The sequence below is a fragment of the Schistocerca piceifrons genome, chromosome X, assembly GCF_021461385.2.
Source record: "Schistocerca piceifrons isolate TAMUIC-IGC-003096 chromosome X, iqSchPice1.1, whole genome shotgun sequence".
Lineage (NCBI taxonomy): Eukaryota > Metazoa > Arthropoda > Insecta > Orthoptera > Acrididae > Schistocerca > Schistocerca piceifrons.
Window position 1 is genome coordinate 302,632,187 of NC_060149.1, and position 22,951 is coordinate 302,655,137.

At 37.3% G+C, this 22,951-nt stretch overlaps 1 protein-coding gene across 1 annotated transcript in view; it reads right to left on the reverse strand.

The window, feature by feature from the left end:
- LOC124722137 (neurofilament heavy polypeptide-like) overlaps positions 1-22,951 on the reverse strand; it is a 314,285-nt gene that overhangs the window by 37,153 nt on the left and 254,181 nt on the right. The window contains exons 3-4 of the mRNA XM_047247344.1: positions 14,892-15,038; positions 1,416-1,533 (exon numbers count right to left, since the gene is read on the reverse strand). Of these exons, the coding sequence (XP_047103300.1) occupies positions 1,416-1,533; positions 14,892-15,038 (265 nt within the window). The remainder of the gene's footprint in view (positions 1-1,415; positions 1,534-14,891; positions 15,039-22,951) is intronic.

Genomic DNA, 22,951 nt, shown 5'->3' on the forward strand with positions numbered 1-22,951 from the left:
ATGAATAAACATTTTTTAATCTGGATGGGTCTACTCCTCAGTTAGGAGTAGTAGTGCTGTAAACACATTAATCTTTGTGAACACTGCTGTACGTGTAACTGAATTAGCTGTACCACAGGTTAGATGAATAATTCGCTGATAGTTAAAATTACAAATCACTGGCTACTTAATTTGGTGAGAAGCCTCTATAATCTGCACTCAAGGCCTCTCACGTTTGTGGTATGGAATCAAAATGGATGTTCGTTTGTTTCCGTTGAACAATTCTTATTTAATATTTACCTCCTGTAGCCTACTGATAAAAAATGTAGTCATTACAGTAGCATCTAACACTTGCAGCCACCACTACCCAAGTTTAAGCACAAGGCATCTGAAATCACCACATTTTAGCACTCAGCACACCATGAATAATGTTCATGTGCTAACTGCAGTGTAATGAGTACAAAATGAGGTTATGCACTCTACAACAAACTTTTTGGTGTGTCATCCTTAATATGAAACCAAACATTAATTGTATGGAAGCATTCAAAATGGAAAACAATTCCCCAGAGAATATGTCAATTAACAAACTACATGTTTAGAGTTGTAAGGGCATTTTTGATATTTCACAAAGCAATAAAATTAATGTTCTTACAAATGAAGTACAAATTAATATTTAATGAAACAAAACAGCTATATATCAAGCTCCAAGGATTAGATATACAATAATTAATGTGATGTCCACATGAGCAGCACTTTTTAATACTAATTTGATGCAAACAGAGAGAATTCTAGTGAAGTTACTCTTGGTTGCATGGAAAATGTTTAGATATATCAAGAACTACCTTGCTGCCTTGAACTTACAAAGGTAAACATCAAGCAACAGCAGCAGCTAGCTTTTTATCCTTTTTCACTGTAAAACAGGAAGCAAATAAATGGCATCTACAGCCATGATACAAAGCACAAAATATTTTCAGTAAGATTTTATAGATTTTAGAAAATCAGAGCAATGACATTTTGCACAAATGTTACATGAAATAGGAAAAGGAGTTATGCTTTAAGAGACTAGTTATATTAGACCAGAATTAATACTTCGACACTTTTCTTGTTAGGTCTTCAATAATTCAAATTTTTGCCAACCACTGAATGTGTATGATGTTAACTATATTGCTATATTCACCCACAAAAGGCACTAAGACTGAATATTTTTATTGTTTGGAAACACTATTGATTATAATGGATTAATTGTTGCCAAGAAATTAGCAACTATAATCTCAAAAAATATCTGCAATTTAAGAAGTATTTTTCCACATCTTTTCACTGTAAATAATGTTTTAATGTATTGGTGTACCAAAATAAAGAAATGTGGCCGTTGTATTCTTTCTTCTCACAAACATTCAAATGCATATTACTTTTAATAAAGTATAGTAAATACTTACTTCAGCTTTTGGAGTGGTAGGTGTGTTTAACGGTGGAAGTCCTTTCTCACGTCTCAGTTCCTCTTCTCTTTCACGAGCTAATCTAATTTCCCTCTCAATGGGAGTTTCTTTCTGGGTTCTAAACAGAAAATAATTATGTTCAAGATAATATACAATATGGTTGTTATTCATAGTTTTCATTAGCAACAAGATTTAACTATGAGATAAGTGATTCCATTCTGAAGCAAGACTTAGCACATGCAAGGAGGAAACACTGAGTGGTAGTACCCGCAGGAGGATTCTTCAGGCTTTTTACACATCATAATTTAATTTTATGGTATATTTTAAAGCTATTCCATACTTATGAGATGAAGGATGCAACCCTTACCATCCTGGAGACCAATGAATATAGAGTGAGACAGTAGAAGAAGAAGAAGAAGAAGAAGAAGAAGAAGAAGAAGAAGAAGAAGAAGATTATGATGATCTTCAGTACAAGTACTGGTTCAATGTAGTTTATCTCCACACACACGAATCAGAGAGAGAGAGAGAGAGAGAGAGAGAGAGAGAGAGAGAGAGAGAGAGAGAGAGAGAGAGAGAGTTGTGCACTTTGTGCCCATCAGTTTGTGCTCTGCTGCTGTCACAGGCTACTTGCTTATGAAGGTATTCAGGCTTTCGTAATGTACAGATAAGGCAAAACAGTATGACCACTGCACATCATGACCACTGCACATAATGACCCTTGATGCTGCCTGGTGGCGTTGTGGGCACATGACGTGGCAACGGAGGTATGTAAGTGGAGCAGAGACAGACAGGGATCACCATAGTGAAGATATGAGCTGCAGATGAGGAAACCCATTAAAATACACGACTTTGACAAAGGACAGGTTATTATTACACAGAACCTGTGAATGACTGCCTCAAAAATGATGAAGCTGGTCAAATGTTCACATGCTACCGTTGTGAGCGTCTACGAAAGGGGTATGAGGACAGTGGAACTACCACTAGGTGCTAAATGGTTGGACATCCATGACACACTACAGAACATGGGGTTCAGAGGCTTGTCTGATCTATAAAGAAGGACAGATGGGGATCTATGGCATCTCTGCTGAAAGAGTGCAATGCTGGGGCACATATAAGTGTTTCAAAGCACACATTCATTGTACATTGTTGAACATAGAGCTCCACATCAGACCATCCCTGTGAACCTGTGTGTTCAAATGTTGACCCCAATTACAATTACAGTGGGAACAGGATCATTGAGATTCAACCATCAATCAATGGAAAAGTGTCAGCACTTCGGGTTAATCACATTTTTACTACACTAGGTCACCAGTTGTCTCCACAAATGCTACAGACACAGGTTGGTGGGAGCAGTATTATACTACAGATGACATTCTACTGCACTTGGAAGGGATCTGTGGTAGTAATTGAAGAGATGCTGATAGCTGTGAACCACTTGCATCCCTTCATGCTTTATGTCTTCCCTGGCAGCAATGTCATCTTTCAGCAGTATAATTGCCCACATCTCAGAACCAGAACCGTACTAAAGTGATTTGAGGAGCATTATAGTGAACTCGTGTTGATGTCTTGGTGATTAAATTTGCCTGATGGGCACCCTATGGAACCCATCTGAGTGACTATTGGGTGCCTTTACTGCATACAGCCCATTATTTATGCAAATTACATGACCCGTGCATCAACATATGCCACCATATAGCCCCACAAATCTAACAACAAACTGTCGGATCCCTGATATGCAAGATCAGTGTTGTTCTTTTTTCCAAAGCTGGACAAACAAGTTATTAAGCAGGTGGTCATAATGTTGTGGCTCATCAGTGTATATGACAGTTAAAGTGGAGATGGGATTTATTTATAGCAAATATTGGTTAACATTTAAAGCAGTGTTATGGTTTTATGCACAAAGGTACCTCAAGCAGCTCAAGCTCTACAATCTGTCATTGCAAACCTAAATTACTTCAAGAAACATGAAGTGCAAAGAATAAAATAAGACAATGAAAAAGAACAGTAAATTGTGAGAGAAATGCAGTTAACATTTTAGCATTGGGAACAAATAATCCACATGTCACCATGAGACAGCTTGAACATGATGTTTACAACATTTTTCTAGAGAAGTTTGGATATTGCAGTACCATATGAAAGGTCATGCTGGTAACTGGTTTTTCACCCCAACTGAATGGATGCAGAGAACTGCATTAAGAAACAATGAGTTTTTGGTCCAAAAGTGTACTTTGGGAAGCAAGTACTGTATTTATTCAATGAGCAATATGCTCAATTTCAATGGCCATTCAGAATCCATTACATATTTTCCTTAAAATTTTTTTAACTCTTGAGGGAAAATCAATGAATGAAATGGTGTTTATACTGATAAGAACATGAACTAGAAGTTGTGTGTTACAGATCTTAAACGTAAGGTCTACAACTTTTGCATTGCACACAGTATCAGATTTTGAAGATGACTATCAGAAAGTTCTTTTACATCTTATGACATCATGCAGTGGGAGATACACATTACTTATTCAACTTGTCCTTTTAGAAGACCAGTGGGAGTGTGCCTCATTGCAGTAAAAATGAGGGCACACTAGTGTGTGCCGCTAGTAAAGATGGAGCAACTTCTTGTTCCACCAAAACACAATTGGGCGCAGTGAACTGCTCCTGTAACACTCAGTATAATGACATCATACAGAGGAAATCAAGTGTCAGCCTGAATTCCAGACACCGTTTCACCATAAGGCCTATTCAGAATGAAAGAGTGCTTATTCAGAAACCTGACAAAGTGGAAGAAGTTGGGCAATCTGCTGTTGGAGAAGTACTGGACTGCAGGCTCTCAAATAGCTACCAAAATCAGACCCTCTCTTTCAGATGTTCTCAGAGGCTGACTGATGTTCTCCATACATGACTATCAGGAAGTGTACACAGTGCCGACCACTACCATCTTGATCAGCTGTTAACTTTGAGGCAAAGACCACCGCAGCACCAGATGAAGCATCCGGTCACCCAACAAGGACTTCGTCTTCACTAGATTCACTAGATGCAGGCATCTGTCTGACCTGGGAATCATATGCAGACGATTTGGCACCTTCACACTGCTGGACCACCTACCGTGTGATCATCTGCTGGTGACCACCTCCTGATAGGTCACATGTTCAAGCCTGGGCTAAGAGGCTCCCTTGTCTCTATGTTGCTGTTCAACTACTTCATTGCTTATCACCATCTATTGCAGGAATACCCCTTTTACTTCAGCCATACTGGGTACTACGGTTTAAACACTGTCCTTTCCAGTGGGTATATGGTGACAGAGGAAGTCAGGCTTCCAGGACTTCCACCTGACATCCATTGGCAGCAGCTTCATTGCTAATGCATGCTGTCTCCAGAGCTGTCTTAAGACACTTATTATTTAAATAAAGGTTTTGGTGTGGCTGGCCCATTGAGTGACAAATGAATTATGTGTTTTGGACCTTGTGGTGTCATGTAATTGGAATTCTCAAACACTTTATAGTAAATACATGTAATAGAGGCAAAAGTCATCAACATACATGGAAGGTTAGACTGTAGGACTCGTGGCCTCTGTTAAGTCCAACAGTTTCTATTAGGAAAAGGGTTACACTTGGAATGAAGCCTTGTGGGATTCTATTGACCTCTGTCTAGGAAAAACAGATGCACCTACAAACACACATGAACCTTGGAATAATAAAGTATGGTTAAAAATGAGGAAACCTCTATAGCTCCACCCACACTGTGTAGTAAGATTATGATGCCACATACAGTAAAAGAAACTGCAGTGAAGTAGCGTTGATGGTTAAAGGCCATTATTATGGTAGATTCCAAGCAAATTAGGTGGTTTGTTGTAGATCCAACCTCTCAAAATTGATACTGAAAATTTGATATATTTGTCATTCTTTGGAGTCCATATCAGTCATCTGTGTACAGTTCATTCAAACTACTTGCATATTTGTATTCTAAGTTTAGATTATTCATTATTTGGTTAGGTATGTGGTCTGGGTCTGGTACTATGTCACAGCACTGCCCAATATGCAGAGGACCTGATCTTTGTCATATTGTCCACTGTGTTGGTCTGAAAGCTTAGAATTGAATAGATAAATATTTCCTGCTGATCCTTCATGAAGGTGGAACGGTAACTTTGAGAAGGTGAAGTTCAGGGAAAATGTGATGCCAGCTGTTTGGTGAGGTTCATGGGGCTCAGATGGGATGACACCATCCTAACAGATGCCCAGAATACTAGCTTATGACTGATGTTCATAGATATTTATTTATTTATTTATTTATTTATCCATCCATTGACAATAAATATTGTATGGATGTTGTCAAGCCATTTCAAAGAAATGGACACAAACAATATATATGTAAAAAAGTACAAAACAAAATAATACAAAGAGGTTAATAATAATACAATGAAAGTTATATAGCCTATATACATCCCTGCTTGTTATTTTAAATGGATAGTCTGTTTTTCGTAAGGCTTTAGTTTTGTCCTTCCTAAACAGCAAGTCCTTATATACACAACACTGCTTAAGTATATATTTACATCACACAACAGCTGTCCTTTAAGTATGTAAGTGTAATGAATGATTAGGTACATATTGAGTATTTTCCATTTTGCCTTTATAAATATCATCAGAAAAAAATTTATTGACCTACATAGTTATTTACACAATAAAAACATTGTTCCACTAGAAATTTTTTAAATTCTGTTTTAAATTTGTTATCATCTTCTAGCTGCCTGATGTTGACTGGCAGTGCGTTGTACAGTTTTGCACCGATATGGCTCACATGCCTTTGTGTATTCGTTCTTTTTGTTCGCTGAGTATGGAGTGCTGCACTATTACGGGTATTGTAGTTATGAAAGTCGGCATTTGTCTGAAAATCTGCAATGTGGGTCCTGACATACAATACACATTTTTATATGTATAATGATGATACAGTAAGTATTCTAAGCTTTTTGAATATGGGTTTGCAGTGCATCTGTAAATGACTGAGTTATTATTTGGATGGCCCTCTTCTGCAACAAAAAAATTTGTTTTAGGTGACCTGTTGTGGAACCCCAAAATAATATTCCGTATGTGGCAAGAGATTGAAAATAGCCAAAATATGCCATTCTGGCACCCTCTGAGGTACAAACATTTGCAATAATTCTGAGAGCAAAACAGGCTGGATTAAGTTTCTGTGCAAGTTTTATTACGTGGTCATTAAAATTTTAGTTTTCATCCACATGAATCCCCAGCAATTTTGTGGATGTCACTGTCTAAGGCTTTGTCACCCCACACCAGATTGAGATTTACATTTTGACATCTTTTCCCAAACTGCACATAATTTGTTTTATTTACATTCAATATCAACCTGTTTGCATTGAGCCAAGAGTGGATGTAATTTAGTACTTTATCAGCAGTTGTTGGTAGCAATTGCTTTGGTGCACTTATTATCACACTAGTATCATCTGCAAATATTATTGCTTTGGCTGCATCATCTGAGGTGTGAAAATCATTTATAAAGACAAGAAGCAACATGGGCCCTAGGATGCTGCCTTGTGGTACTCCTATTTCTACGTTTTTTGCCTCTGATACTGAAATTATTTTGTGGTTGGAGCAAATTGATGTCAGTCCTACAACCTGTGTTCTGTTTTTTTAGGTATGATTCAAACAATTTTTTTCCTATCCCATCTATACCCAACGATTCCAATTTTTCTAAGAGAATATCCTGGTTCACAGTGTCAAAAGTTTTGGAGAGGTCTAAATTTACTCCTACTACACTATAATCTTTTTTCTAGATTTTTGATTATTTGTTCAGTGTAGCACATTACTGCTGTTTTGGTATTTTTACATGCTTGGAAGCCATGCTGATTTCTGTTAAGTAAATTATGGTCATTTAGATGTGTTGATTCAGTGCTTCATCAGTTTTTCTAATGTTTTTGAAAATGCTGGGAGGAGAGGTATTGGGCGATAGTTTTCTACCTTATACTTGTCGCCATTTTTAAATAATGGCTTCACTTTCGAAATTTTCAGCCTTTCTGGAAAGGCTCCTTCACTGAGTGATAAATTGGCTGTGTGTGCAAAGGGCTTTGCAATTTGTGGTGCTGTCCTTGTTATGATTGACACAGGCACCTCATCTATGCCAGCCGACATTTTGGGTTTCAAGCTTTGTATCACTTTCAACACTTCACCCTCATTTGTTAGCTCTACCCTCATCCTACAAGCTGTTTCTGGATACTCCGGTTTTTCTTCATTTGTAAATTTTAAGCTTAATGAAGTTGTTGCATTTATGAAATAATTGTTAATATAATTTGGCAAATCTTGTTTATTAATATTGACATTTTTAAAATTTTTGAGGCTAATGTCCTGGTTTTCACAACTCTTCCCCGTTTCAGTCTTCACAATACCCCATATGGCTTTTGATTTGTTTTCAGACTGTCTTATAAAACTATCATTACTCATGAATTTTGCTTTAGCAGTTACTTTTCTATATACCCTCTTGTAATTCCAGACATTCTATGAATTGTGGGTCTGTGGATGTTTTCATTTTAGAAATTAGTCTTTTTAGAGTTCCACAGGAAGTTTTGATGCCAGCTGTGATCCAAGAACTTGGCTTTGTATTGCCATGCGACCTGATTTTTGACAGCTTTTTTGGAAAACACATTTCAAAATATCCCATGAAAATGGAAGAAAATGTGTTATATGCATCATTTGTATTTTTTAGGGATTGTACTTCTGCCCAAGCCTCATTGTTTAGCATATTTATTAATTCTACACAGTTCTCTTAGAAAAATTTCTTTTATACATGAAGAGTGTTTTTTTCTCTTTCAGTGGCCTTGAAGGGATTTTGAGGACAAGAGCATTGTGGTCTGATAATCCCAAATCATTATTTGTTACTTTAACTTCTGTGCTTCCTGCATTCGAAAATATATCATCAATAAGACTGACTGTATTATTTGTTATTCTTGTGGGTATGTGTATGTGTGGAAGCAGGTTGAAACTACATAACAGATTTAGGAACTGGTCTTTTACCCTACTTTCACTCATAAGATTATTGTTGAAGTCCCCACACACAACTACAGTGGCTCTATCGGTGAACAAAGTGTTAAGCAATATTTCTAATTGGTTAAAGAACATGTCTGCATCACCAGTAGGTGGTCTGTATATTGCTATGACTGACTTTTCCATGTATTTAATTCAACTGCACAGCTGCAGCTTCAAAATTATTTTCCACACTCAATGATTCAGCTTCACTCCTCCTTTTATAGCTGATACTTGGTTTGGTAAATATACATACACCTCCATTTTTGGTATTTTTTGTATTTTTTCTACAATATTGGCTTGCCAACTTAAACGGGTGAATATTAATGCTACTTAGTTCAAAACTTCTGCACCAATGCTCCACAATGCACATGCAGTCAATATTTGTGCACCTGCATTGTTTGTCCCATATTCCATAAAATGCTGCAGAGAGAGAGAGAGAGAGAGAGAGAGAGAGAGAGAGAGAGAGAGAGAGAGAGAGAGAGAGAGAGAGAGAGAGTTGCACTATTGGTCCAAAAAGAACAAGCTAATGTCACCAGGCAAAGGCAAGTAGAAATTGCACGTGTAAAAAGAACAATGCACAAAGCATACAACTTCCACCATCATATCTTGGCAAAAGATCTAGCTGAGTACCTGAGAAAATTATGGTCACACACAAAGTCACTAAGCAGGTCAAAAGCTTTTATCCAGTCACTTATCGACCAGTCTGGGATGACAATAGAAGACATTAGCCAACATGGCCCTGCTGAGTTGGTACTGCTAACAGCTGAAGGCAAGGAGGGAACTACAACCATTATTTATCCTTCAGGACATGCAGCTGTACTGCTTAGTTTAACAATGATGGTGCCATTTTTGGTAAAATATTCTGGAATTTTCAGGTGAGAACTACTGGTGAGGACTACTCAGGATCTGGCCTTCTATGGGTCAGACCATGGAATATTACATCCATTTATCAAGCAGGTAAGTTAGAGAATTTAAAATGGGAAGTTAGAGTGGAATCAGTTTAGTAAATAGTAGGAAGAACACAGCTTATGAAAACAAAATCTAATACAAGTAATGTAGCAGGAGGCCCAATAATAAATAAGGAAACAGGAATGCATGTGAAATGTTATGAATAACTTCTTGTTGTCATCGTCATTGTCATTGTCATCTTCAGTCCAAAGACTGGTTTGACGCAACTGTTCATGCTACTCTATACTGTGCAAGATGAACAACATACTGAACACATTATCATATCAAGATTGATGAAGTCAACAACTACAGCCACAACAAAAGCACTATGTATATCTACTAGCTCCATAAATGATGAGGTAAAATAAATTATTCAGATTGTTGTGGGAGACAAAAATTTAATTGCGATGTCAGACTAGAATTCAATAATAGGAAAAGAAAAGAGGAAAAATTAGCATTTCCTGAAAGAATTCAATGAAACAGGAAGGCAGCAGACAGAATTGAGCAAAGATCATAATTTAATCATTTGCTTACACCAAATTTGAGAACCATGAAAAACAGTTGCATACATGAAGGGACATGGAGATGCCAGAGGGTTTCAGGTAGATTATCTAATGACAAGATGATATCAAACTCAGATTTTAATTCATGGAACATTTCCAGGGGGAGACAAATTACTGATTATAAGCAACAGATTCAGACCTGTACCCAGAAGATCCTGCACCCGTGACAGAACTGTCAAAGATCCAGTCTCCCACGTGAAGCTACCTTTCTGCATTTCCTTCTAGGCAGGTTCAACAAATTTTATAATTTTGTACCATATGTAGGTTTAACAAAACAATCAAGCATTATTGAAGTTCTACTTAAATGAACTATAGTTAAATAAAACACTGCCAAGAACAAACAATCTATCAATGTAGTAAACAAATTACAAATTGTATGAATTTCTTAAAAATATGGAAGTAAAACAAAATCAGTGTCTTATTGGTTATGGCAGCTACTGTGCTTTTGTTTTAGTATGAAGTTTAGTAACAAATGGATTTCATTTGTTCCTCATGAAGTATAAATAGTGCACGGATTACTTATTAGAAACAAAAGGAAAAGGGCTGTTATTGAGAGTTGAGAAAATGCCCCTTTCCAAGAATTTTGCTATCATTATAATTTTACTTTCATTTCGTTGATTTGAGTGAAGCAACCTTATTGATTACACCACTGATGTGCAGTTTAGCAGGTGTGTCATCCTATGGACAACATAGTGAAATAAGATTGCCTGCTTAAACCCATACTCAACCTTAATTTGCTGGAACTGTGTTCACCAGATGCTGCAGTCACTGAAATTGTCATGTATGTATGCAGAACTATTTGGATGTTTGTATAAGCATCTCCTAGCCCATATTTTGAAGAAAAATCTGAATATCCAAATGAGTGGCTGTGTCAATGCTGTTAAACAGCTCTTTCACCTGGAACTTCAATGCATCTATTTTACTGACTAACTCCACTATATCAATATCCCTCCTACTATATTTGGCAACAAAATGAGCCACAAATTTTTCAATATACAGAGATGTCACTTAAGATGCATCCCGACAGGAAACTGAAATCAAATTAAATGGTGATCTGTTTTTGATTTCAGTTATTCATTTATCAAATACACTGAAGCCCACTAGCTCCAACAGTCTCACTATAGTCCTCAACTGGCAGAAATAAGCAAAAATCAGAAACCTTTAGTTAAACAGCATATTTGTTTCAGCACCTAATAACCGATTTTTGAGATCATACCATACTGTAGTGAAATAACAGCGAAAACTAAACTGCTGAACACTATCTAGTTATTTATGCAGCAACTGTATGAACAAAGTGTACTGTTGCCACATAAACCATACTATCAATAGATATCTTTTCAATAGCATTCATTTCATTATGGCGCTACTTGAATAAAATTACAGTGGCAATAGTGCACATTTACAGCTGCAAGGAAAGGCTGCTTCTCAGACAAAAGATAGGAACATGAGGGGGTAGGAGAAGTAGCGTATCCCAACTAACTCTTAAATCATCTTTCATTTTTGTTTTCTGATTAATTTTCACACCCACTCTGTGCCTGTGCCCCTGTGCCCTTGGAAGGGGCTGGGGGAGCTATCTCACCATGCCCTCGACACGGCCCTGAATAGATTAAAAATGAACAGATTTCAAGATGGATAGGAAATTATGATGATGGGACTTGAGAAGCAGCCAACTACTGACAAATGTGGGAAAGGAACAAAACAGAAGGCAAACAGGTACATCTGAGAGACAAAAAAGTGACTGCATCAGAGGATCAAATAAACAAGATGACAAGTAGAAATCCTCTGCTAACACAGAAGATAAGGAATGTAACTGACAAAGAGAAAATACAGTGGCCAAAAGAGTGAGGGAAACATGTGTATCAATGTCTGCTATCTCGATACAGGTGATACCTGTGGTCTTACTGCATAGCATTAGGACTTTGCTTTCAGTGTACACTGAAGTCATTAGTCATCTATCAGCTGTGTTATGTATTATAATATCAGGTGACCCCTCAGAAGGAACTCGGTACCAGTGTCACAGTGTTTTCTAGTGGTGTACGCAGATGGCAGCTGTCATTTTTGGACATTTTATTCAGCCAGGCACATGCAATGCACCATCTTAATGCAGTGCAAGTTGCAAGGGCAGTCTGATGCAGGAAGGATGGACTTTGTGTCTTGTTACTGCAGATGCCAATGTCCATCTGTCATCATTAGGTTGTGGACACACTACAAGGAGACAGGCCAGTACACAAGGTGAATCAAACCAGGTCTCTGAACATCACAGTGCCATGCAAAGACCAATATCTGACCATCTTTGGACTGTGGCAACTGCCATAGCACAGCAAGACAATCTCAGGAGGGCCAGTACAACTGCTGTGTCTGATCAGATTGTAAGGAAAAGGTTATGAGAAAGGATCTTATGATCCAGACATCCTGTTTGAGTACTCCACTTGACATAACATCCTGTGGCTTGCCTGCAATTCTGCCATTCCTATGTCAGCTAGCAACTTCATCAATGGCAAAACATGTTATTCACAGATGAGTCCATATTTCATCGAACACAACTTGATGGCCATGTTTGTGTGTGATGCAGTGGTTGCTGCATATGGTAGTGGCCTTGAAATCACCTTCATGTTCGATAATGGCAGAGCCCATGTCGCAGGCATCACCAGGGATGTTTTGCAAAGCCTGGACATCAAAGTAGTGGAGTGACGTATGGTGAGTCCTGATCTAAATCCCATAGAGCATGAATTGGACATGCTTGGCATGTGTGTTTGTGGTTGTCCTGTTCAAACACAGACACTCTAAGACCTCTCAATGGCTCTTCTTAAAGGATGGGAACAGATGTGACAGGGTTTCCTCCATAGACTTATATGGAGCATACTATGTAGGTGTCAGGTGGTGATTAATGATCACAGAGGGCATAAATGTTATTGGAACTCTAAGTCCAATGAAAAGCACCCAGAATGATGGGATGAATGATAATTTCCATTTTGATTTTGACACCTGTCAAACATTTTTGTTCTTGTTGTGTAAATGAACGTGGATATAATGTTGTTTTGTTGCGTACTTAATTTGTGAAAGCGAAAGTTATAATTTAGCAACACATCTAGTCCTCAATTAGTGCTCAGTGGAGTATGGTAGATGCCCAAAGTCATTTTCCCCTAATTTTTTGAGCAGTGTATAAACATGCAGCAAATGAAGCTGGCAAAAAGAAAAACAGGAATCTAAAAAAGGAGAGCAATATTTTGTACAAAAAGACAAAGCAGGCATGGTTGGAAGATAAATACAAGGCTGTACAAGAACCCATTACTATGAGAAAGATGTATACTGCCTGTATGGAGATTAAGGAGAGAAAAGAAGCAGCTGTATGAAATTGAAAGCTCAGATAGCAAGCTGATATGAAGAGTAGACAAAGGTGGAAGGAAAAAATATACTCGCTGGATGAAATAAAGCTCTGGAAGAACCAATCATGACAAAAATAATCCTATTGGTACCAAAGATCTATGAGACAGGCATAATACTCTCAGATTTCAAGAACAATGCAATAATCCCCATTATAAATAACACAGGTGTCAAAGGTGTATTACTAAAATGCCATTAAGTTATGGCTGTAAAATACTGGTATGTATTTTACAGAAGAATGGAAAAAAATGGTAAAGATCAGTTTGAATCCCAGAAAAGTGTTGGAACATTCAAGATAATACCGACCTTACAGCTTATCTTATTAGATAGGTCACAGAAAGGCAAACCTATAGTTACAGACTTAGAGAAACCTTTTGGAAATGTTGGCTAGAATATATTCTATGACATTATGAAGGTACCAGGGTAAGGTACAAGGAGCAGAACATTATCTGCCACTTTTTTTTCCCACACAAGACTAATTTTGAGAGGTGAAGGACATGAAAGGGAAGAAATAGTAGCAAAGAGATTGGAAACTACTTGTAGCTATCCCCAATGTCATGCAATATGTACTTTGGGCAAGCAGTGGAGGTAACCAAGCATAAATTTGAAAAGAGAATTACAGTTCATTGAGAAGAAATGGAATGATTGTATTTTAATTATTTTAGGGATGGCAAAGAACCTTAATGATCAGTTGAATAGAATGGGTAGTATCTTGAAAAGGGTTTATGAGATAAATAACAGGGAAGTAAGACAAGTATAATGGAACATAGTGTAATTAAATCAGATGCCGCAGAGGAATCAGATTAAGAAATCAGGCACTGCAAGTGGAGGGAGGCTTGACTACAGTTATCAGGCTCAGTTGGATGCAGGTTAATATGGTTATGGAGAGATGATGAGAACTGCACAGGATATGCTAGCATGGAGAGATGCAGCAAATCCGTCTTTGGACACAGTAACACACTACATTTTAAGTGCAAACAATTTTTCTGGTCCATAAAAGACAATAATTTTAACTTTAAATTTAATTAGGAACTAGTGCTACACCTAAGTCAAGCAACAGTTACATAGGAACCACAAAAACAGCATCCTACAATAATGATAATTTTCCTGCAAACATAGTATCCATGTTGTCTCATTTCTAAAAAACATAAAAAGGTGTCACTTTTCTCTGAAAGCATTAGCACTAAACTGACTCTCCCCCCTCCCCATTTTCTCTGTCTCTCAAAGATATGTAACAAATCATGTGACTAAATGATCAACCTATGAAGCTGTGTGTTATTTTTGTGAACTAAGTGATACAGTCCAAAACTAATTCAAACAAATAGTAGTATTAATAGTAATAGTACACTTAGTAATGACAATGACCATGCTTTATATTGTTGCATTGTAGAACTGCACAAGAAACAGCTTCCTGTAATGATGAAGGCTTTACTAAATAGTACAATATGGGTATTGGCTACACTGACGATTTAAGAAATACACGTATGTGGCAATGTGAAACTAGATCTTTACGTTAAAAGAAATACCATACATCAAACTTCACTAAGACTCACCTCTTGTACACTGGAGTTTCACTTTCAGAGTCTGGTTCATCCAAGGGTTTCACTGTAACACGCCTGCGGCCAAAGTCTGATCCAGAACTATGACCAGAGCTCATAGAATCTGTACGCTGATGTGAGTATCCTGGAGGACTCACCATGCTGCAAAAAATGGACATCATCACAAACTGCATAAAATGGAAAAAAATTTAATTTGTGAATGTGTCTTAATGGGTGCACAGCAACTTTCGCTCACTGGGAAAAACTTAGACCATTATAGCACTCTAGCTCTAACAGCAAGAAGGGTGTTGTACCTCCACCCACATAGAAAGAAAAAGTAGACTCAGTTGTTGCATTTTCATGTTCTTTTATGTCCTTAAATATGTAGGTATAGCTCCAAAGGAGAAGCGACACCCATAACCAGTTGCTGGAACACCAAAGAGAGGACTGTGAAGATTTGTGGTAAGGTGTAACACAGATGTGAAAATCATGTAAGGTCTTCTGTGCAACCAGTCCGAGTGCTGCCCAAGTGTTTGGAATCATCAGAGGAAAGGTGGAAGTTGAGTAAGGAAGGTGCTTTATTCACAAAAGAAATAAAAAACATCAGGAAAAATTGTGGTACTCAATACCCTGCAACATACACCATACAATTGTTTGAGATGTATTTACGTAGAAACAGAAAAATTCAAAATTTGTATTTTGCCTGTGAGCAGACAGTGATTCCCAAAACAATGAGTTAAAGATTAAATGCAAGTTTCAGAGATAAGAGAGTCCATTCCAAAGACATGTAAGGGAATTACTTTGGCACAAAATGAGGTGAATAGATTAAACATACAAACAATTTAACATCTCAAACCTTTTGACTTTTTACTGTAATAACCATTAGAAGAAATTCATGGTTAAGTTTCTAATTTCATCCGAATTTAATACTAGGCCTACCATTTTCAGGTATGAAAACTTTATGGAAGCTATACCAAGAAATTTCAGACATTTATGAAAGCTGTCTTAACAGTACGGTTGTAAGTCAAATGGACTCAATGGTTATTGGTTCTTCCAAAAATATACAAGACGAACACTCGTCCTTAGATCATCAATAATGTTACTTAATTTTAATCCTAGAGAAGCAGTGAAGAGTGAAAATTCTCAAAAGATATAATGGAAATAGGTGTATTCTATGTTCAGAGTACCTTATCAAAAACACTGCATTGTTATGGTATTAATGTTACAACTAAGTTGAAACAACCTCTACGTAATTTTTTGAGACTTATTTTTGTGTTTCTTTAGTGATCATGATCTTACATTAGTCACTTTGATGCCTGGCAGTAAGTGCAGAAACAGTCTTAGGACCAGAACAACCAAACTACATAGCGAGTTTGGTTCTCAAATTGGGGGAAATTGCAGAACTCAAGCACACATCTTTGTAAACTTCAACGACACCATCTTGGCAGTTGGTAGTGCTGGTTTTGGTATCCTTTATTTTGGAATGTGTAGTAAATTTTGTTTTAACAGATAGGGGAGATAAACATAAAACCTGAGATGAAAATGGACAGAAGCAGAGATCGATGGAAGACCATACTTTTGACTCACATTAACACTTTCAAATAGGACATTCTGCCAGCTCTAATGACTAAATTCCATTATTAATAATACTGAACAATGGCTAGTACAACAAATTCACTTGTGAAGCATATTGCTGTCCCTTTAATATTTCATCTCAGGCAATATCACTTCACAAAGATGACTAAAGTACTGCCCAATTTCATTAATTATAATTCCAAATGAACCACCTGTGGTTAAGAGTTGTTAATGAATGTCTTCAGTTATGTTTACAAGCAGTAATGTTGTGTCAGTAATATTGTATATTGCTGTACACAAGTTACAATTCATTTAAAGAAAGTGAGTAAGAAGAGTTAACAGAGACTGCCAAACCAGAGTACTAACATTATAGTTGTATAAGGCTGAGCAACAAACTCAGTGTAAAGCTGTTTAATTGCCTTTCACATGTGCTATAGACAAGTATGTGTGCTGCCAAAGGTGTAGTCACCCATAAATGGTAACTCTTTATTCAATAATGGAATGAATCCCGAGTATAAAAAAATAAGCTCACTCGTGGTGGTGGTTGTGGTGGTGGTGGTAACTCATGAGAAATGTGTTTTGGACTAAACTCATTCTCTTTAAGGAAACTTGTCTGATTAATGTACATTTAAATTCTGCAAACTATTGTATAACATTGCAAAAGACACTGTACAGTGTTATCAACAACAATAACAACAACAACGACCTGGTCATGGCAGGGTGGCTCACTATCTGGTGATCCAGATTACAAAGCAGAAAAGCTTACATTGCACCATTGTAAGAGGAGAATTTTACATAACCAAAAACTGTAACTAGTATAAGAGAATTTAAGTCCACATCAGAAAGGATGTCCATGTTAACCATAAAGGGCAAGAATAAAAACCATACCCTTATAAACTGCTATGCACCTGTAAATGAAAATGCAAGAAATCTGCAGAAAATAAGTACATTTTGGAATATTATGATCTGAACCCTAGAACATACCTAAGAACAATGCTAAAATGCTTCTTGGCAACTTCAAAGCACAAGATGGGAAGGCAAGGAAGTGTAAGAACATTGTAGGATAATATCCAGCTCACTTAAGACCTAACAGAAATGGTGGAAGACTGATCGATGTGTGTAAAATGTTCCAGTAAAAATTGATGTCTACACATTTTCACAAACTACCAAGAAAATGCAAAACTTTCATATATCCATATCAAAACCTGAATTTCATCTGGAACACACAGCCCAGCCGAATCAAAGGAATATCATGGAAATTATGAATGTTAAAGTAATCAGAAATGGGGATTATTGTTCAGTCATTATCTTGAAGATTAAAATACAATTTTTCCTGTCTAAAACAAGAGAGAAAACCCAGAAGGTGATCAGGTACAACTCCACTACAACTAATCATACAATAGAGACAATAGAGAATAAAGAAAAATTTTGAGAAGGAGGAGACAAGAAAAAAGGTGGCTGTCATGATCTCCAGGTACAAATTAGTAAAGCAGCAGAGCAAACTTTAGGATTCGCCAAGAATGGAAATATGATATCATAAAGCACCAAAATTCATAAAAATGGAAACACACAAAATAGAGCAAGTATGTAAATTTAAATTTCTTTAAGAAATTATTGAACAGAATTGACTAAAAAGAAAACCACCAACAGATGTAAGAGTTAACCAAATGTAAAGAACATATGGTTTGAAAAAGAATATTTAGGACAGAACAAAAGGTCAGCACCAATCTTAATGTTATCTGTCTTTCTTTATTACATTGCAGCTCTATATTTCAACTGATAGTGCAAGTATCAGTTGATTAAGTAGCCATATAGGCTGAACATAATCATCACAAAACACATCCCAAGCTAACTCAGGTGCGTACACCCATTAATAATGTGAACAAACAGATTCTGTTCTTTTATGCTACTGTGTTTTAACTATATAAAACACCTTTTGATTTCCAACATGTTCTGTGTGTTAAGGGCATATTGAAAGTTCATAACCATACAGAACTTGTAGCAAACCTTTCAACAAGACACTGCTTTCACCATTTAGAGGTGTTTAATTTGTTAAGCTTTGATTTTATTGTACAGGGGTGATCTCTCATGTGAGTAAGAGCTATTATGCTAAATATCAGCCTTAGCCTGGAAAGGCTAACAAAAATCATTTCATTAACAGTAGTTTCACTATATTCCCCTAAATTAGTATGCCTAGTCTGTGTAAGAACGTTTCTAAGACTACTGATGAGTCAGAAGAACAAGATGATGCAACAGATTAACTAGTAGTTGAATTAAAAAAAAAATTGGTCATATCATGCACTAATTACAATTTGTTTAGATTTACTGAGACTTTGAAGTTATTGGTTATAGCCTCACATGCTGAAATTCCACGAGAATCAGAAAAATTACCAACATTTTTTTTTCCAAATTGGGCCATTTTTATACAATTTATATCTCACTACTGTTGTCTATAAAATGAACAACTGTATTTCCAGACCATTAGAAGTCTATTACTACTAAGGGCACCATGTATGTCTTATGATTACATTGTTAAGGTATTAATCTTACAGTTGAAAGTTTCACCCAAATTAAATTGAGTCATCCAAGATGAAATCAATGAAATGCAATGACATGAAATAATACAGGGTGATTCAAAAAGAATACCACAACTTTAGAAATTTAAAACTCTGTAACGACGAAAGGCAGAGCTAAGCACTATCTGTCGGTGAATTAAGGGAGCTATAAAGTTTCATTTAGTTGTACATTTGTTCGCTTGAGGCGCTGTTGACTAGGCGTCAGCATCAGTTGATGCTAAGATGGCGACCGTTCAACAGAAAGCTTTTTGTGTTACTGAGTACGGCAGAAGTGAATCGACAACAGTTGTTCAGCGTGCATTTCGAACGAAGTATGGTGTTAAAACTCCTGATAGGTGGTGTATTAAACGTTGGTATAAACAGTTTACAGAGAATGGGTGTTAGTGCAAAGGGAAAAGTTCTGGACGGCCTCCAAGAAGCCCTGATCTTACCCCCTGCGATTTTTTCTTATGGGGGTATGTTAAGGATATGGTGTTTCGGCCACCTCTCCCAGCCACCATTGATGATTTGAAACAAGAAATAACAGCAGATATCCAAACTGTTACGCCTGATATGCTACAGATAGTGTGGAACGAGTTGGAGTATCGGGTTGATATTGCTCGAGTGTCTGGAGGGGGTCATATTGAACATCTCTGAACTTGTTTTTGAGTGAAAAAAAACCTTTTTAAATACTCTTTGTAATGATGTATAACAGAAGGTTATATTATGTTTCTTTCATTAAATACACATTTTTAAAGTTGTGGTATTCTTTTTGAATCACCCTGTATTACTGAAACCATTCAGAAATACTGAAATTTCATGCCATTGCATAATCCTATTGGATTTTATGTTTCATCTCCCTTTAATTTCCATGAATTCAATTCAGTTCCACTGCAACGTAAGCCATGACACCATGAAATTCATTTCCCCAGTAGAGCTATTCCCACATAGCCCTTTCGATAACCTCCAATTTCATTGCTGATAACTAATAGGAATTAACATGAACAATAATGAAAGGTTGAGTTGAGACTGAAGGCATACTCAGGTAGCCCAATGGTTATGAGAACTCCTACAATAAGCAGAAAACCCAGGTTAAATTCTCAGTTTTGCATAAATTTTGATTTGTCACAGCCAATTTATTCTGTTTGGTATTTATTTTGAAGCTGCAATGCTATGTCATCAAACAGGATCAGCATGTGTCAGCTTCTTAGGCAATGCTACCCGTTTCAGTTCAAAACAACATTTCATTGTTACCCACTTCTTGAAAACGTCAGTGTAGTATGGTAGTATGACTAGCAATATCATACTGCGTTTTAAACAGTGACCCATCTTATCACATCAACATGCATATGTTGTGAAAAAGTGAAGTAAACTGTCTGCAGAAGAGGCTACAGTACTGCAGGCAACCTGTAAGGGAGCACTGGCCTGTTAGAATGAAGAACAACATTCTAGACTATAAGTTCCTAAAAGCAGCAGTTGCTGCTGCTACTGAGACACCAGTGATTTGAAATAAGTGATATTACAATGGTCTTTTAAGTTAATTTGACCTGCTACTAAAGCACACATCATTGGCTGTATTTAACCATGCACTTGTGTCCAAGCCATTAACCATTTACAATCATTCAGTCTGTAATTATTTAGGATGGCAAAATCAGCCTAACAACAGTATATTACTGACACTGTATGTTACCATCAGCCATGACAACTTAAAAACACTGAATGGTCCCCACAGAAATCATCACAGACAGCTGTAACATAGCTGCAACCACAACAGAGGGGAATCTGTGGAGAGACCACATTAACCCATAGTTCGTGATGAAGATGGGCAGCAGCCTTTTAAATAGTTGCAGACAGAAGTATGGACATTTTAACATTATCCAACATGACCTTGCTGTGCTAGTGCTGTCAGTGTCTGAAAGCAAGGGGACACTGCAACTGCTATTTTTTTCCAGAGTGCATGCAGTTCTATTTTATGATTTAATAACAACATCCTGTTTGGTGAAATTCACCAAGAGGAAAAAAAAGGGAAAGATTCACAATGAAGGAAATAACCAAATGGGATGGAAATCAGTAGGTATGATGTACATGATTACAATTTCAGAAAGACAATGATTTTTTCAAGAGAAAGAGCTTCACAAACTGAGCATGTCAATAGTGCATTGATCCACCTGTGGCCCTTATGAAAGCAGGTATTCAGCTTTTCATTGACAAAGTTGTTGGATGTCCTGCTGAGGGATATTCTGCCAAATTGTGTCCAACAGGTGCATTAAATTATCAAAGTTACGAGCTGGTTGGAGGGCCCTGCCCATTATGTTCCACATATTCTCAATTGGGGTAGAGATCCGATGACCTTGCTGGCCAAGGTAGGGTTTGGCAAGCATGAAGACATGCAGTAGGAACTCTCGACTTGTACAGACTAATGTTACCTTGCTGGAATGTAATCCCAGGATGGCTTGCTATGAAGGAAACCAAAACAGGGCATAGTATATCACTGACATACTGCTGTGCCAAAAGGGTGCTGCAATGATACCCATAGGGATCCTGCTATGAAAAGAAATCACACCCCAGCCTGACAATTGGGCTGTATCATGGGTAGCAGTCAGGTTGGAATCCCACTGCTGTCTGGGGTGTCTCCAGACATATCTTCAGCCTGGAATCTCATTGACTGGAGTAGAGTTGTCTTCAGTGACAAGTCCAGTTCAAACTGAGCCCCAGTAGCCACCAAAGAAGTGTCTGGAAATGCCTTGTACAGCTGTGGGATACCAACCTGGCTGTCACCCATCATATAGCTTGACAACCAGAATTAATGGTGTGGGGGTGCCATTTTTTTCAAAGCTGGATCTCTCTGCTTGTTGTCCACAGTGCCCTTACAGCACAGTAGTAGACAACTGATATTCTATGCCCCATTTTGTTGTCCTTCATGGCAAGCCATGGTAGGTTTACATTTCAGCAAGATAATGCCTGCCTCAGATGGTAGGAGTTTCTACTGCTCATCTCCTTGCTTGTCAAACCCTACCTTGGCCAGCAAGATTTCTGGATCCCTCCCTTGTTGAGAACATTTGAAACATTGTGGACAGGGCCTTCAACAATATCGAGGTTCTGATGATCTAACATGTCAATTGGACAATATTTGACATAACTCAAGAGGACATCCAACAACTCTGCCAATCAATGCCTATCTGAGCAACTGCTTGCATAATGGTCAGATGTTGACCTACACATTATTGACTTGGTCAATCTCATGGTGCTTCTTTTTTGTATCATCTTAGAGTTCATTCTGAAGGTAAAATAGTCCCCCATTCAGATATCCAGTGGGGGACTACTATGGAGGATGTCATCAGGAAAAACAAAACTGGCACTCTATTAATTGGAGCATGGAACATTAAATCCCTTAATTGGGTAGGTAGTTTACAGAATTTAAAAGAGGAAATGGATAAGTTGAAGCTAGACACAGTGGGAGTTCGTGAAGTTCAATGACAGGATGAACATTACTTCTGGTCAGGTGAGTAAACAGTTATTAATGCAAATTACAATAGGGGTAATGCAGGAGTAAGTCTAATAATGAATAAGAAAGTGGGAATGCAGGTAAGCTACTATGAAAAGTATAGTATTTGTGAGGATCCCATGATGCTCTTTAATGAGGTGTCTTTCTTTTCTGTAAAAGAAAGTTTGTTTTCCAGCTTTGGGAAATTTCTGCAGTGAACTTAAAAAATAATTGTATGAGCTATTAAATGTGTGTGTCAGAAATAGAAACTAGTGTAATGCATGTTCTATGAATATTACTACTACTGTTGTTATTCAGTTGCAATTTTTAATTTTGTGACTTTTCTTTAGAGACAGGAAAGGATGTTTTTCTAAGTTGACGTATTGGGTGTTACAGAACATGTAACAGTTTTGAGGCAACTATTTTCTTTGAGTGTTCTTATGCATGTCTCTCTTGTTTAT